The sequence below is a fragment of the Nomascus leucogenys genome, chromosome 13 (assembly GCF_006542625.1).
Source record: "Nomascus leucogenys isolate Asia chromosome 13, Asia_NLE_v1, whole genome shotgun sequence".
Taxonomy (NCBI): Eukaryota; Metazoa; Chordata; class Mammalia; order Primates; family Hylobatidae; genus Nomascus; species Nomascus leucogenys.
In genome coordinates this window covers 84,028,756-84,043,267 of record NC_044393.1, presented here as the reverse complement: position 1 = coordinate 84,043,267, position 14,512 = coordinate 84,028,756, and the positions used below count along the sequence as shown (strand labels likewise).

At 33.7% G+C, this 14,512-nt stretch overlaps 1 protein-coding gene across 2 annotated transcripts in view; it reads right to left on the bottom strand.

Moving 5' to 3' along the window:
• Positions 1-14,512, bottom strand: part of LOC100588251 (cytosolic carboxypeptidase 3) — a 116,481-nt gene that overhangs the window by 70,645 nt on the left and 31,324 nt on the right. For both annotated transcript variants that reach the window (XM_030825717.1, XM_030825716.1), the window contains one exon: positions 3,998-4,064. In XM_030825717.1, coding sequence (XP_030681577.1) covers positions 3,998-4,064 — 67 coding nt within the window. The remainder of the gene's footprint in view (positions 1-3,997; positions 4,065-14,512) is intronic.

Sequence of the window (14,512 nt, the reverse complement as noted above, 5' to 3'; positions counted from 1 at the left end):
CAGAAAAGAAAGATGAGACATTATAACCAACACCACAGAAATAGGATCATAAAAGACTATCATTATAAACAATTATATGCCAACAAATTAGATAACCTAGAAGAAATAAATAAATTCCTAGCTACATATAACCTACCAAGACTGAATCATGAAGTAGCAGAATATCTGAATAGATTAATAATGAGTAAGGAGATTAAATTAGAAATAAAAAGTCTCCCATCAAAGAAAAGCCAAGGACCTGATGGTTTCACTGCTGAATTCTACCAAACATTTAAAGAGGAACTAATATGAATCCTTTTTAAACTCTTCCAAAAAATTGAAGAAGAGGGAATATTTCCAAATTCATTTAATGAGGCCAGCATTTCTCTGATACCAAAGCCAGACAAGTAAACTACAAGAAAAAGATAACAGACCAATATCCCAGATGAGCATAGATGCAAAAATCCTCAACAAAATACTAACAAACCATATCTAGCAGCACAATAAAAGATTATTCATCACGATCAAGTGGGATTCATCCCAGGAATACAGGGATGGTTCAACATACGCAAATTGATAAATATGATACATCACATCAGCAGAATGAAGACAAAAACCCTGTGATCTTCTCAATATATGCAGAAGAAAGCATTTGATAGAATTCAACATCCTTTCATGATAAAAATGCTCCACAAATAAGGTATAAAATGCATGTACCTCAATACAATAAGGGCCATCTATGACAAACCCAAAACTAACATCATACCCAAAGGTGAAAACTTGAAAGCTTTTCCTCTAAGATCAGGAACAAGACAGTGATGCCCACTTTTACCACTTCTATTCAACATAGTACTGAAGTCCTAGCCAGAGCAATTAGACAAGAGTAAAAGGAAGAAGTTAAATTGTCCTTGTTTGCAGTCAACGTGATCTTATACATAGAAAACTCCATCAAAGAACAGAATATAAAAATTCAGTAAAGTTGAAGGATAAAAAATCAACATACAAAATCAATAGTGATTCTATACAAACTATAATTAATATTAAACTATCTAAAAAACAAACTATCTAAAAAAGAAATCAAGAACATAGTTCCACTTATAATATCTACAAAAAATATATAGGAATAAATTTAACCAAGGAAGTGAAAGACCTGTATACTGACAATTATAAAACATTGATAAAAGAAATATAAGAAGACATGGAATGTCTTCTATGAAGAAATGGAAAGATATCTTGTGCTCATGGATCAGAAGAATTAATATTGTCAAATTGTCCATACTACCCAAAGTGATCTACAGATTCAATACAATCCATATCAAAATTCCAATGGAATTTTTCAGAGGAATAGAAAACAAATTCTATAATTCATATGGAACCACAAAGGAGCCCAACTAGCCAAAACAGTCTTGAGCTACATGAACAAAGCTGGAAGCTCACACTGTCTGACTTTAAAACATACTATAAAACTACAGAAATCAAAATGGCATGGTACTGGCATAAAAACAGACACATAAACCAATAGAATGAAATAGCCCCAAAATAAATCTGTGCATTTATAGTCAATTGACTTTTGACAGAAGTGCCAAGAACACGCAATATGAAAAGGACAGGATCTTCAATAAATGCTGTTAGGACAATAAGATATCCACATGCAAAATAATGAAATTAGACTCATCTCACACTATGTACAAAAATCAACTAAAATTGGATTAAAGACTTAAATGTAAGACTTGAAACTATAAAACTACTGAAAAAAATATAGGGGAAAAGCTCCATGACATTTGTCTGGGCAATGAATTTTTTGGATATGAACTTGAAAACACAGGCAACAAAAGCAAAAACAGATACATGGGATTACATCAAACTAAAAAGCCTTTGTACAGCCAATGAAACAATCAAGAGAATGATGAGACATCTAATGGGATGGGAGAAAATATCTGCAAACCATACATCTGATAAGGGGTTAATATCCGAAATATATCAGGAACTCAATAGTAAGAAAACAAATAACCTGATTAAAAAATAGGCAAAGGCTCTGAATAGATATTTGTCAAAAGAACAAATACAAATGGCCAACAGGTATATTTAAAAATGCCCTACATCACTAATCATCAGAGAAATGCAAGTTAAAACCACATATGGCTATTACCTCATGCCTGTTAGAGTGGCTGTTATAAAAAAAAGAAAATTAGTGTCAGAGATGTGGAGAAAAGGAACCCCTGCACACTGTTGGTGGGAATATAAATTAGTACAGCCATTATGGAAAACAGTATGGAAGTTCCTCAAAAAATTAAAAATAGAACTATCATCTAAACTAGCAATCCCACCACTGAGTCTATATCTTACAGGAAAGGAAGTCAGTATGTTAAAGAGATATCTGCACTCCCGTGGTCATTGCAGCACTATTCACAATAGCCAGTGTATGGAATCAACTTAAGTGTTCATCAACAGATAAATAGATAAAGAAAATGTGGTATGTATTACGATGAAATGCTATTCAGCCTTTAAAAAGAAGGAAATATTGTCACTTGGAGTAATACAGATGAACGTGGAGGACATTATGTTAAGTGAGATAAGCCAGGCACAGAAAGATCATGATCTCACTTATGTGTGGAGTATTACAAAAAAAAAAGCTGAATTCATAGAACTTGAGAGTAGAATGGTAGTTACCAGGGGCTGCAGGAGTGAAGGGTGTGGGTTGAGCAGGTGTTGGTCAAAGGACACAAAATTCCAGTTAGATAGGAGGAATAAGTTCAAGAGATCTATTGTACATCATCGTGACTACAGTTAATAACAATGCATTATACTGAAAATTGCTAAGAATAGATTTTAAGTGTTTTCAGTGTTCTCACCACAAAAATAAGTATGTGAGGTAATGAATATGTTAATTAGCTCAATTTTGCCATTCCACACTGTATACATATTTCAAAACAATGTGTCATATACAATAAATATATATAATTTTTACTTATTAAAAATAAATGAATTGAAGAATGATGACACAAATTATGTATAAGTGATACATTTAGTAAAACTGTCTCAACTGATAGTTTGAAAGACTACCCAGAAAATCTGCCTAACAGACTTGGGTCACTGGAAAAAGCGGTTTTGAGGTAGACTATTAACAGTGTGTGTTAGGGATTATATTGCTTGGTTTCCCCTTGTATACTCCGGGTTTTCACCATAGATCTTGCCTGGGTATTCTCTAGCCCAAGCAAATGAGAAACATGTGGAACATAACTGAACTCAACCTGTAGCCTGAATCCAAGACCAGTTGACCCTACCCATGTCTAATAGAGCCAATCTGCAGACCCATGAGTGAGAAAATAAAAGTTAGTTGTAAGCCACTGAGGTTTTGAAGTTGTTATGTACCAAGAAGCAGTTAATATACCTAGTATCTACTTGGCTTGTCCCTCATTTCCTTTGGGTTCTTACTTAAGTATTTATCTTTCACTTTGGTAGCCTCTATCCCAAACTGCAATCTCCACCTAAACTCTTTATTCCCCCTCCTGCTTTAATTTACTCCTTAGGCACTTATCCCCATGTTAACACATCATGTATTTTACTTATCTTCTTTATTTTGTATCTCCCCCAGCCAGAATGCAAGATAACAAAGGGAAAGCTGTTGTCTCATTTTGTTCACTGCTCTATCCCCATCACTCAGCCAGTGCCTGATACGTAGTTGGAGCTCAATACATAGTTGAATAATAAATGTATAAATTAAGCAGTCAGGTGATGTATGTTAGGCTACCACCTCTGTCACTAACAAGTTGTAGGGCTTTTAAGAAATAATTTCATCTCTGGATCTTAACTATTCTCATCTATAAAGCAAGATGTTAGAATAAGAAACCCTAAAGTTAAATAATTCTATGATTTAAAATATGCACATAGTTAGAAAATAAATAACAATGATGACACAATAATTACATATCTGCAATTTTTTTGCCTGATTATTAGACACAATAAGAACAGTACCTACACAGCATATCCACATATAAGCACAAATATTCAGTCATACCTGAGAAGTTAACTTGAGAAGGTAAGTCAGAGAGTCAATGGATTCTGAACTGTCAGAGCCTCGGCTACTACAAAAAAAAAATAATTTTGGTTTACACAGTGTTTTGGTGGCATCTTAAAATTTCAACTGTTGCTTTTATTTATCTTATTTGAATGGTTGAAAAGTTCTAATTATAAGAAGTGGCCGGGCGCAGTGGCTTATGCCTGTAATCCAAGTACTTTGGGAGGCCAGGGCAGGTGGATCACCTGAGGTCAGGAGTTCGAGACCGGCCTGACCAACATGGTGAAACCCTGTCTCTACTAAAAATGCAAAAATTAGCTGGGCATAGTGGTGCTTGCCTGTAATCCCAGCTACTCAGGAGGCTGAGGCAGGAGAATCTCCTGGGCCCAGGAGGCAGAGGTTGCAGTGAGCCGAGATCATGCCATTGCACTCCAGCCTGGGCAATAAGAGCGAAACTCCGTCTTGGAGGAAAAAAAAAAAGAAGAAGAAGATGAAGAACGTTTACAAAGGTTTAGTAGTTCCAGACAGCTTAGAGGGTTTTTGTTGAATGTGTGGAGAGATATAAAGGTTTGGGAATGTGTTAATGGAATGTAAGCTCCAGAAAAGTAGGATTTTTTTTTCCTGTCTGGCTCACTGCTGTATCACCAGAGCGGAAATAGTGCTCGGCATATAGTAGGCACTCAAGATTTGTTAATATGTTAATGAATAAATGCTATATCGGGGAGTTTCCTAGATGCCATAGGTATCATTAGCTCTTAAAATTCATTTATTTGTATATCACTGTATCCATAAAGCAATGCAGCACCATATGAAACATAGTACCTCAAGAAAAAAGGGTCAAATCTGTTTCTAATTATAATCATTTAATGCAGTGGTAGGCAAGTCTTTTTGCTTGAGAGCCAATACAAGAAAGAAAATATTTCTGAGTTGTATTTTTTATGTATTATTTTAAAATTAACATAATTTATGTTTTTAGAAAAGTTCTAGGTTTACGGAAAAATTGAGCAGGTAGTACAGAGTTCCCATACACATGCCCCCACTCCCTGCATAACTTCCTAAATTATAGTATGTGATACATTTGTAAATTAGATATCTGATAGTATGTGGTACATTTGTTACAACTGATTAAACAACACGGATACATTATTAAAAATTATAGTTTACCTTAGGGTTTACTCTTGTGGTATACATTCTATGAGTTTTGACAACTTTATAATGATATATATCCATCATTACAGTGTCATAAATAGTAGTTAAACTGCCCTAAAATTCCTCTGCATTCCATCTATTCATCTTTTCTTTTCCAAGAACTTCTGGCAACCCAGTGTCATATAGCTGGGATCATATAGCATGTGGCCTTTTCAGACTTACATTTTCCACTTAGCAATATAAATTAAAGTTATGCCATATATTTTTATGGTTTGATAGCTCATTTTAAAAAATCACTGAATAACTTTTCATTGTCTGAACGTATGTGTCTTTATTCATTCACCTATTGAAGGACATTTTGGTTGCTTCCAGTTTTTGGCAATCATGAATAAAGCTGCTATACGAATGCAATTGCTGGATCAAGTGTTGAGACTATGCTTAGCTTTGTAAACTGCCAAACTGGCTTCCAAAATAGCTTGTACCATTTTGCATTCCCACTAGCAAAGAAGAAGAGTTCTTGTTGCTCCTCATCCTCACTGGCATATGGTATTGTCACTGCTTTGGATTTTAGCCCTTATAATAGGTGTGTCATGATATTTCACTGTTGTTTTAATCTGCAGTTTCCTAATGAAAATGATGTCAAGCATCTTTTATTTTTTTTTTTCAGGTGTCAACCATCTTTAGACTTACTAACTTTTTTTCTTTCATGGATCATGATTTTGTCATATCTAAAAAGTCATTACCAAATTCAAGAGAATTTAGATTTCCTCCTGTTATCTCCTAGGAATTTTATAGTTTTTTATTTTACATCTAGGTCTATAATTCATTTGGAGTTAATTTTTGTGAAAGGTGTAAAGTTGCTTCTAGTTCACATTTTTCCCTGTGTATGTCCAGTTGTTCCAGTAACATTTGTCAAAAAGACTTATTTCTCCATTTAACTAGGGGCTTTTGTTGCTCTTTTTTTCAAACACCATTGACTATATTTGTCAGCGGTGACAAATATATTGGATATATTTCTGGGTTCTCTATTTTGTTTTATTGGTCTATTTGTCTGTTCTTTCTCTAGTACTGCACTGTTTTAATTATGTAGCTTTATAGTAAGTCTTAAAGTCAAGTAGTGTAGGTCCCTAGATTTTGTCCTTCTTCAGTATTTTGTTAACTATTTCAGGTCTTTTGCATACTCATACAAATTTTAGAATTAGTTTGTCTATAGCCACAAGATAACTTTCTGGGATTTTGATTGGAATTACATTGAGTCAAAAATCATTCCAGGAGGAACTGACATCTTAACAATATTGTCTTCCTACCTATGAACACAAACTCTCTCTCCATTTATTTAGATCCTCTTTGATTTCTTTCCTCAGATTTTGTAATTTTCCTCATATACATCTTACACATATTTTGGTAGCTTTAATCCAAGTATTTTAAATTTTTGTGCTAGTGTAGATGGTATTTTTTTAAATTTTAAATTCCAATTGTTCGTGGCTGGTATATTGAAAGGCAACTGTATCTTTAAATCTTTCTATGATTATTAGTTTCAGGTTTTTAAAAAATTCTTTGATATTTTCTACGTAGATAACCATGTCCAGTGTGAACAAAGATAAATATTTTAACTAAATTTAAAATACAACATCAATATTTGTAGAATGGTGCACAAGCAGTGATTAGAGGGAAATTTATAGCATTGAATGCATATGTCAGAAAAGAAGAAAGCTTTAAAATGAACAATCCAAGTGTCCACATTAGGAAATCAGAAAAAGGAGAAATAAAGACATAATGCAAGCAGAAAAAAAGAAATAATTTAAAAATCAGAGAAACTGAAAACAGGGAATCAATAATCAATGAAAACAATGCTGCTGCTTTGAAAAGATCAATAAAATAGATAAATCCCTAGCCAGGTTAACCAAGGAAAAAGAAAGGACACAACTTGCTAACATCAGAAATAAAAGAGGGGTCATCGCTACTGATGCTATGGAAATTAAAGAGATAAAGAAGGAATACTAACAACTGTGTCCTCACAAATTTTATAGCTTAGATGAAATAGACCAGCTTCTTGAAAGACACAATCTACCAGAACTCAAACTGGGAGAGATATAGATCTAATAGATAGATATACAGATCTATGTATCAATTAAAGAAATCGAATTGATAATTAGTGACCCTACAAAACAAAGCACAAGTCCCAGAGGGTTTATTGTGGATTCTACCAAACATTTAAGGAAAAAATAATACCAGTTTTCTAAAATCTGTTCCAGAAAATAGAAACAGAGAGAACACTTACTTTTTCTAAAAGGCTAGCATTATCCTAATACCAAAAGCAGACAAAGATACTGTAAGAAAGAAAAACTACACCAATATGTCTTATGAACACAGGTGCAAAAATCTTTGAGAAAATATTAGCAAATTGAGTCCAACAAGGAATAAAAAGAATTATACACCATGACCAAGTAGGATTTATTCCAGGTATGCCAGGTTGTTTCAACATTCAAAAATCAGTTGATGTAATCTGTCACATTAACAGGCTAAAGCAGAAAAAAAGTTATATCAATATATTTTTGACATAAAGCATTTGACAAAATCCAACACATATTCATGACAAAAACTCTCAGCTAACGAAGTAGAGGGAACCTTGTTCAACTTGATATCTACAGAAACCTTACAGCTAACATCATACATAATGGTGAGAAACTAGATGCTTTCCTGCTTTGACTGAGGACAGGACAAGGATGTCTTCTCATAGCACTTCTACTCAGTATCATACTGGAAGTTCTAGCTAATACAGTAAGACAAGAACTATAATATGGTTTAGCACTTATGGTTTGTCCCCACCCAAACTCATGTTGAAATTTGATTCCTAATGTGCCAGTGTTGGGAGGTAGGGCCTAGTGGGAGGTGTTTGGGTCATGGGGGTGGGTCCCTAATGAATGACCTGGTTCTCACTCTTGTGAGACTGGATTAGTTGTGGTGATGGATTCATTCCCACAAGAGTGGGTTATTACAAAGCAAAGATGCCCCTTGGGTTTTTGCCTCTTCGCCTGTGTCCACTTCCCCTTTGACCTTCTCTGTCATGTTATGACGCAGCATGAAAAGCCCTCACCAGAGGCTGAGCAGGTGCTACCATCGTGCTTCTTGTACTTCCTCACCTGCCAAACCATGAGCTAAACAAACCTCTTTTCTTTATAAATTACCCAGTTTTAGGTATTCTGTTGTAGCAACATTAAACAGAGTAAGATAATAAGAGAAGCAAATAAGAAGCTATACAGATTGATAAATAAGAAAACTCTCTGGGTTGTATTTTGGAAATAAGCAAACATACAAATATATGTGTGCATGCATATTTTTATAACTACAGTAATGTGTATACACACATATTTATGTTTTTAAGCATATTTTAATTATCTACCATTAAATATTTTCCTTTTTTGGCTAAGAAACTATATAACTAGTTTATTATATTTACCACAATATCTGATTCAATGTGCATTAGAAAATATTTTTTCATTAAACAACATACCTTTTAAAGTTGCTGTATCTTTTTTATGTTAATTATAAAATAGTGTGTCCTAGTGGTACTACTGTATTCTCTATAAGCAAATATTTTCCATTGCAAATCAGAAAATGTATCAATGCTTTTAAATCAAAGAAACTTCTACATTTCCTTATTTTGAAACACAATGCTTCCTTTTTCAGCAGCAGCTATGAAAGGAATTTAAGTTTCATTTGGAAAATTTCTCCTCTGCACTCACAATTTAAGTTCCAGTGGATTTTATTTTACTTTGCTTCTCAGATATAGCTACAAGGTGCTTATAAAATGGCCTTCCAGGTAAATTTACTTATCTTTATTTCTGTGTTAGATCCAGCTTAAAGAGAGCCAAAGGCAAGAGGATAGGCTGAGGTTAATTCATTGTCGGCCTTAAACTCCTTATTTGTAATATGGAAACTCCTAAAATTATATAGAAGGCTGTCACATATGGTTAGAAAGTTAAGGGTCTCTCAATACTGACTTGATTTGTTTCACTTATGCCATTATAGAAGGTAACCAAATTTATGAAACAATAAAAGTAAACAAATTTTTAAAGAATAATTAATATATCATAACTGTTGTTCATATCAGCCTTGATTTTGACACAGTAGGAATCTATACTGAAAGGTCTATGTTTTAAATTGCTTTATAATAGTATTTTCTATTTAATATATACTCATTCTTCTTAAAATCAAAGACATTGACCGGCAGACTATACTTTAAATGTCCATTTCCTATTTATTAGAAATGTTTTTATTTTCTTAAGATGAATTGTTAAATTGACAGTATCCATTAGAATCTTATAATTTTTTAGGTCTCAGGAATAATTTAACTAAATCTTTCTCACAATACAGGAATTATTTTATTAAGTCCCATAGCAGATGGTCCTCCAGCTTTGGCTGAATCCTTTCTGTGTTTTGTTTTGTTTTTTTGAGACGGAGTTTTGCTCTTGTTGCCCAGGCTGGAGTGCAGTGGCACGATCTCAGCTCACCGCAACCTCTGCCTCCCAGGTTCAAATGATTCTCCTGCCTCAGCCTCCCGAGTAGCTGGGATTACAGGCATGCGCCACCATGCCTGGCTAATTTTGTATTGTTAGTAGAGATGGGGTTCATCCATGTTGGTCAGGCTGGTCTCAAACTCCCAACCTCAGGTGATCCGCCTGCCTCAGTCTCCCAAAGTGTTGGGATTACAGGTATGAGCCACCCTACCTAGCCTGGCTGAATCCTTTCTATAACAAGGTACTAACTACTTTCCACTAACCCTTCTCAGAATTAGCACTCATTATTAGGGAGTTCTTCCTTTTATTGTCCTGAAAGTCAGCTTCACGCATTTTTCACTCATCACTACTGGGGTGGCCTTGCTTTGTTAAGCAAAGAATGAAGCTATGCCTTCTACAGGTTTCTGCATACAAAGTTCTTAAAATATTTGGACACTTTCATTTAAAATTGGTTTATATCTCTGGAAAAAGTGGTTATTATGTTCCTTTTTCAAAAGGGCAATATACATAAGTAGCACATTTGTAATATTTCTGCACATGTAAGGATGAAGCTTTCTTCAATGTGTATCAGATGTTACAAAGTTTCCAAAATAACCAACATGGAATGATTCTGCAACCTCAAAAAACAGACTCCAGGCTCCTATAGAATATTGATTGGTGCTAGGAAATCAAGTTTATGTCCCAATTTACCATAAATTCCTGAATTTCTTAAAAGGTATTCTAGATAGATAACACATGATATACATTATTTATATAGCATTTTACAGCACAAAGTTACAGAGGATTTACTTACACATTATCTTATTTGATCTCACTTCTATCTCTTATCCTAATTTTGAACCACATTAAAAAGTAAATCGTTTTCAAATACCGCATGTTCTCACTTACAATTGGGAGCTAAACAAATGGTACACATGGACATAAAGATGGAAACAACAGGCACTAGGGACTCCAAGAGGGGGGAGGAAGGTGGGGGAGAGGGGTTGAAAAACTACCTATTGGGCACTATATTCACAATTTGGGTGATGGGTTCAATGGAAGCCCAAACCCCAGCATTATGCAATAAATCCATGTAACAAGCCCACACATATACCCCCCTGAATCTATGAAAAAAATACTAATTGGAAAAAGTAGGCGATTTTCAAATGTTCCATCAATAGAGGACAGACTGAGTAAATTATGATATACCCACCCTGTGGAGTACCACACAGAAATAAGGAAAACCCCTATGTACTGAAAAATCTACAGTGATTTCCAGAGTATTGTAAGTGAAAATAGCAAGATATGGAGCAATGCTGATGGTATGCTACCTTCCGTATAAGGTACAGGGACATGAAAATATGTAGTTATTCAGTCATATTTTCAAAGTAAAACAAAGAATAAGTAAAAAAGTTAATGAAAATGGTTACCCATGGAACAAGGGCGGAAACAGGGTAGAGAAGGGGGGATGGGGTAGAATCAACACTCTTTTGAATGTTTCCTGTTACATAGTTTTGATGTTCTTATGTAAACGTGTTATATAATTTAAAAACAAAAAAATTAATAAAAGTTATTCCTAAAAGTTAATATAATCAAAAACAAAGACACTTAACTGTCAGACTGGTGGTATAGCCACATAGAGAAAATAATCTCTCTCCTTTTAAAAAATACTTTATACTAAGCTTAAAAAGAATTACAAAGAAATGTTAAACTGCATTCAATAGTCATTTTATTGGTAGCATTATTATGGGTATATGATAGGAAAAGGAAGAAGCAGGTAAATATTTACCCTAAAGTAATTAGGAATGAAGATTTTTCAGTATAAGAGAAAACAGATACAAGTATAAAAATAAGGAAGAATAAGTTCTATAATATTAAATTTGAACTGGAAATATAATTATGAACTGAAGATTTTTTTTTCATGAAAACACGTATTTCCTAACTCAATCCCCTGGAAAAAAAAACCTAGAAGCAATAATAACTATCATCTAGGCTATGTTATCTAAATATCCCTTTTTACTGAAAAGAACCAGGACTTCTGAGAGAAATGGCAGATTGCAGTTCTGGTGCAGGAAATGTACAAGATGAGCCTGGGAAATCTTATCATGGCTGAAAGTTACTGAAGACTATGAGAGTCATGTCAAAAAACACAGGCCAACTTAATCGGTCTTGTATTGTCGAGGTTTGGGAAAATTTGAGCATTCAAGTAATAATGACTGAAATTGATTAGAGCACATCAAATATTATATAAACAAACTCATGAGCTCAAAATCATACTCTGCATCTGGAAACAAACATATTAGTCACCAGGGAAGGTTGCAGGGGCACTAACTCAAGACTGAAAAATGTGTAAATATAAGGGAAGAATCATACATTTGTTTTACCTTTCCTGTAAGTACTGTACTCACCAAAAGTGGGAGCTTATAAAATTAGTACATTCTTTCTTCCAACTATATTCCTGTGGCATTGAATTTCCCAGTTATTATTCATTACCTTTTATTATACTGCTTTTGTGTCATCTCAATAAAAATGTCAGTTCTCTGTGGGTAGTGACAGCATTAGAAATAATTTGAAGAGAAGAAAAGAGAAAAAAACTATAAGACTAATAGAAAACAACAAAATGGCAATAGTAAATCCTCTGTCAATAATGACCTTAAGTATAAATGGACTAAACTCAATCAAAGGACACAGAATGGCTGAATGGATTAAAAAAAGAGGACCCAACTACAATCTATCTACAAGATACTCCCTTTAGATTTAAGGAATAGGCTGAATTAAGGGATGGGAAAATATTCCATGTTAAAATGGTAACTAAAAGAGAGCAAGAATAGCTATAGTTATATCAGATAAAATAGACTTTAAGTGAAAAACTGTCATGAATGACAAAGAAAGATATTATATAATGATAAAAGGGTCAATCCACTAGGAAGATATAACAAATAAAAGGGCCAATCCACTAGGAAGATACAACAATCACAAATATATATGCAGCCAACATCAGAGCACCTAAATATATAAAGCAAACACTGATAGAACCAAAGAGAGAAAGGGCAATACAATAATAGCGGGAGACTTCAATATCTCATTTCAATAATAGAATATCAACATAGATGATCAATAAGGAAACAGAGGGCTTGAACAACCTTATAGACCAAATGGATCTAACAGACATATACAGAACATTGTACCCAACAGCAGCAGGCTACATGGTCTTCTCAAGCACATCTGGAACTTTCTCCAGGATGGGTCACATGTTAGGCCACAAAACAAGCCTTAACAAATTTAACAAACAAGTATTATTACTGACCATAATGGGGTGAAACTAGATAAATAGCAGAAGGAAAACTGGAATATTCACATTCTCAAGTGTAAAGAAATTAAACAGCACAATCTTGAACAATCATTGGGTCAAAGTAGAAATAAAAAAGGAATTAAGAAAAATTTGAGACAATGAAAATGAAAACGTAACATACCAGAATTAATGGGATATAGCAAAAGCAGTACTAACAGGGAAATTTATTGTGATAAATGCCCCCTATTTAAAAAAGAATAAAGATCTCAAATAAACGACCTAATTTTATACCTCGAGGAGATAGAAAAGAACAAACTAAGCCCAAAATTAGCAGAAGAAAGGAAAAACAAAGATTAAGGCAGAAATAAAATAGAAAATAGAAAAACAATAGAAAAAAATCAGTGAAACTAAGAATTAGTTTTTTGAAAAGCCAAAATTGACAAACTCTTAGCTAAACTAATTATGAAAAATGGAGAAGACTCAAATAAAATAAAAAATGAAAGAGGAAACTTTATAGCTGATACTACAGAAATAAAAAGAATCATAAGAGACTGTTATGAACAGTTGTATAACAATCTAAATAATCTGGAAGAAAAAGATAAATGCCTAGAAACATACAAATTACCAAGACTAAATTTTGGATAAATAGAAAGTCTGAATAGGCCTATAACTATTATGGAGATTTAATCAGTAATCGAAAATCTCCTAACAAAGAAAGCCCAGGATTAGATGGCTTCATTGGTGAATTCCATAAAATGTTTAAAGAATAATTAATGCCAATCCTTCTCAAACTCAAATAGAAGGAGAGTGAACTTTCAATTCATTTTAGGAGGCTCACATTAACCTGATACCAAAGATCTACACAAAGATACCAGAAGAAAAGGAAGCCACAGGCTAATATCCTTCATGAACATAGATACAAAAATTCTCAAGAAAATACTAGAAAACTAAATGTAACAACACATTAAAAGGATTGTCCACCATGACTAAGTGGGATTTATCCCTGGGATGCAAGTATGGTTCAATATATGCAAATCAATTAATGTGATAAACCATACAAACAGAATAAAGGATAAAAATCCATGATTCTCTCAATAGAGAAAAAGCACCTGACAAAATTCAACATCCTTTCCTCAACAAACTAAGAATAGAAGGAAAGTACTTCAACATAATATAGGCCATATATGAAAAGCCCACAGCTAACAGCATACTTAAAGGTAAAAAACTGAAGGCTTTTACTCTAAGATCAGGAACAAGGCAAGGATGCTCACTTTGCCACTTCTATTCAACATAATACTGGAAGTCCAAGCCAGAGCAATTAGGCAAGAGAACGAATGAAAAGGCATGTAAACTGGAAATGAAGAAGTAAAATTGTCCCTGTTTCCAGAGGACATGATCTTATATATGTATATAGAAAACCCTATGGACTCCATTTAAAAAAAAACAAACTGTGAGAACTAATAGATAAACTCACAAAGCTACAGGTTACAAAATCTGCATACAAAAATCCATTGTGTTTCTATATACTAATAATGAACTATCTGAAAAGGTGATATCCCTTTTACAATATCCCAT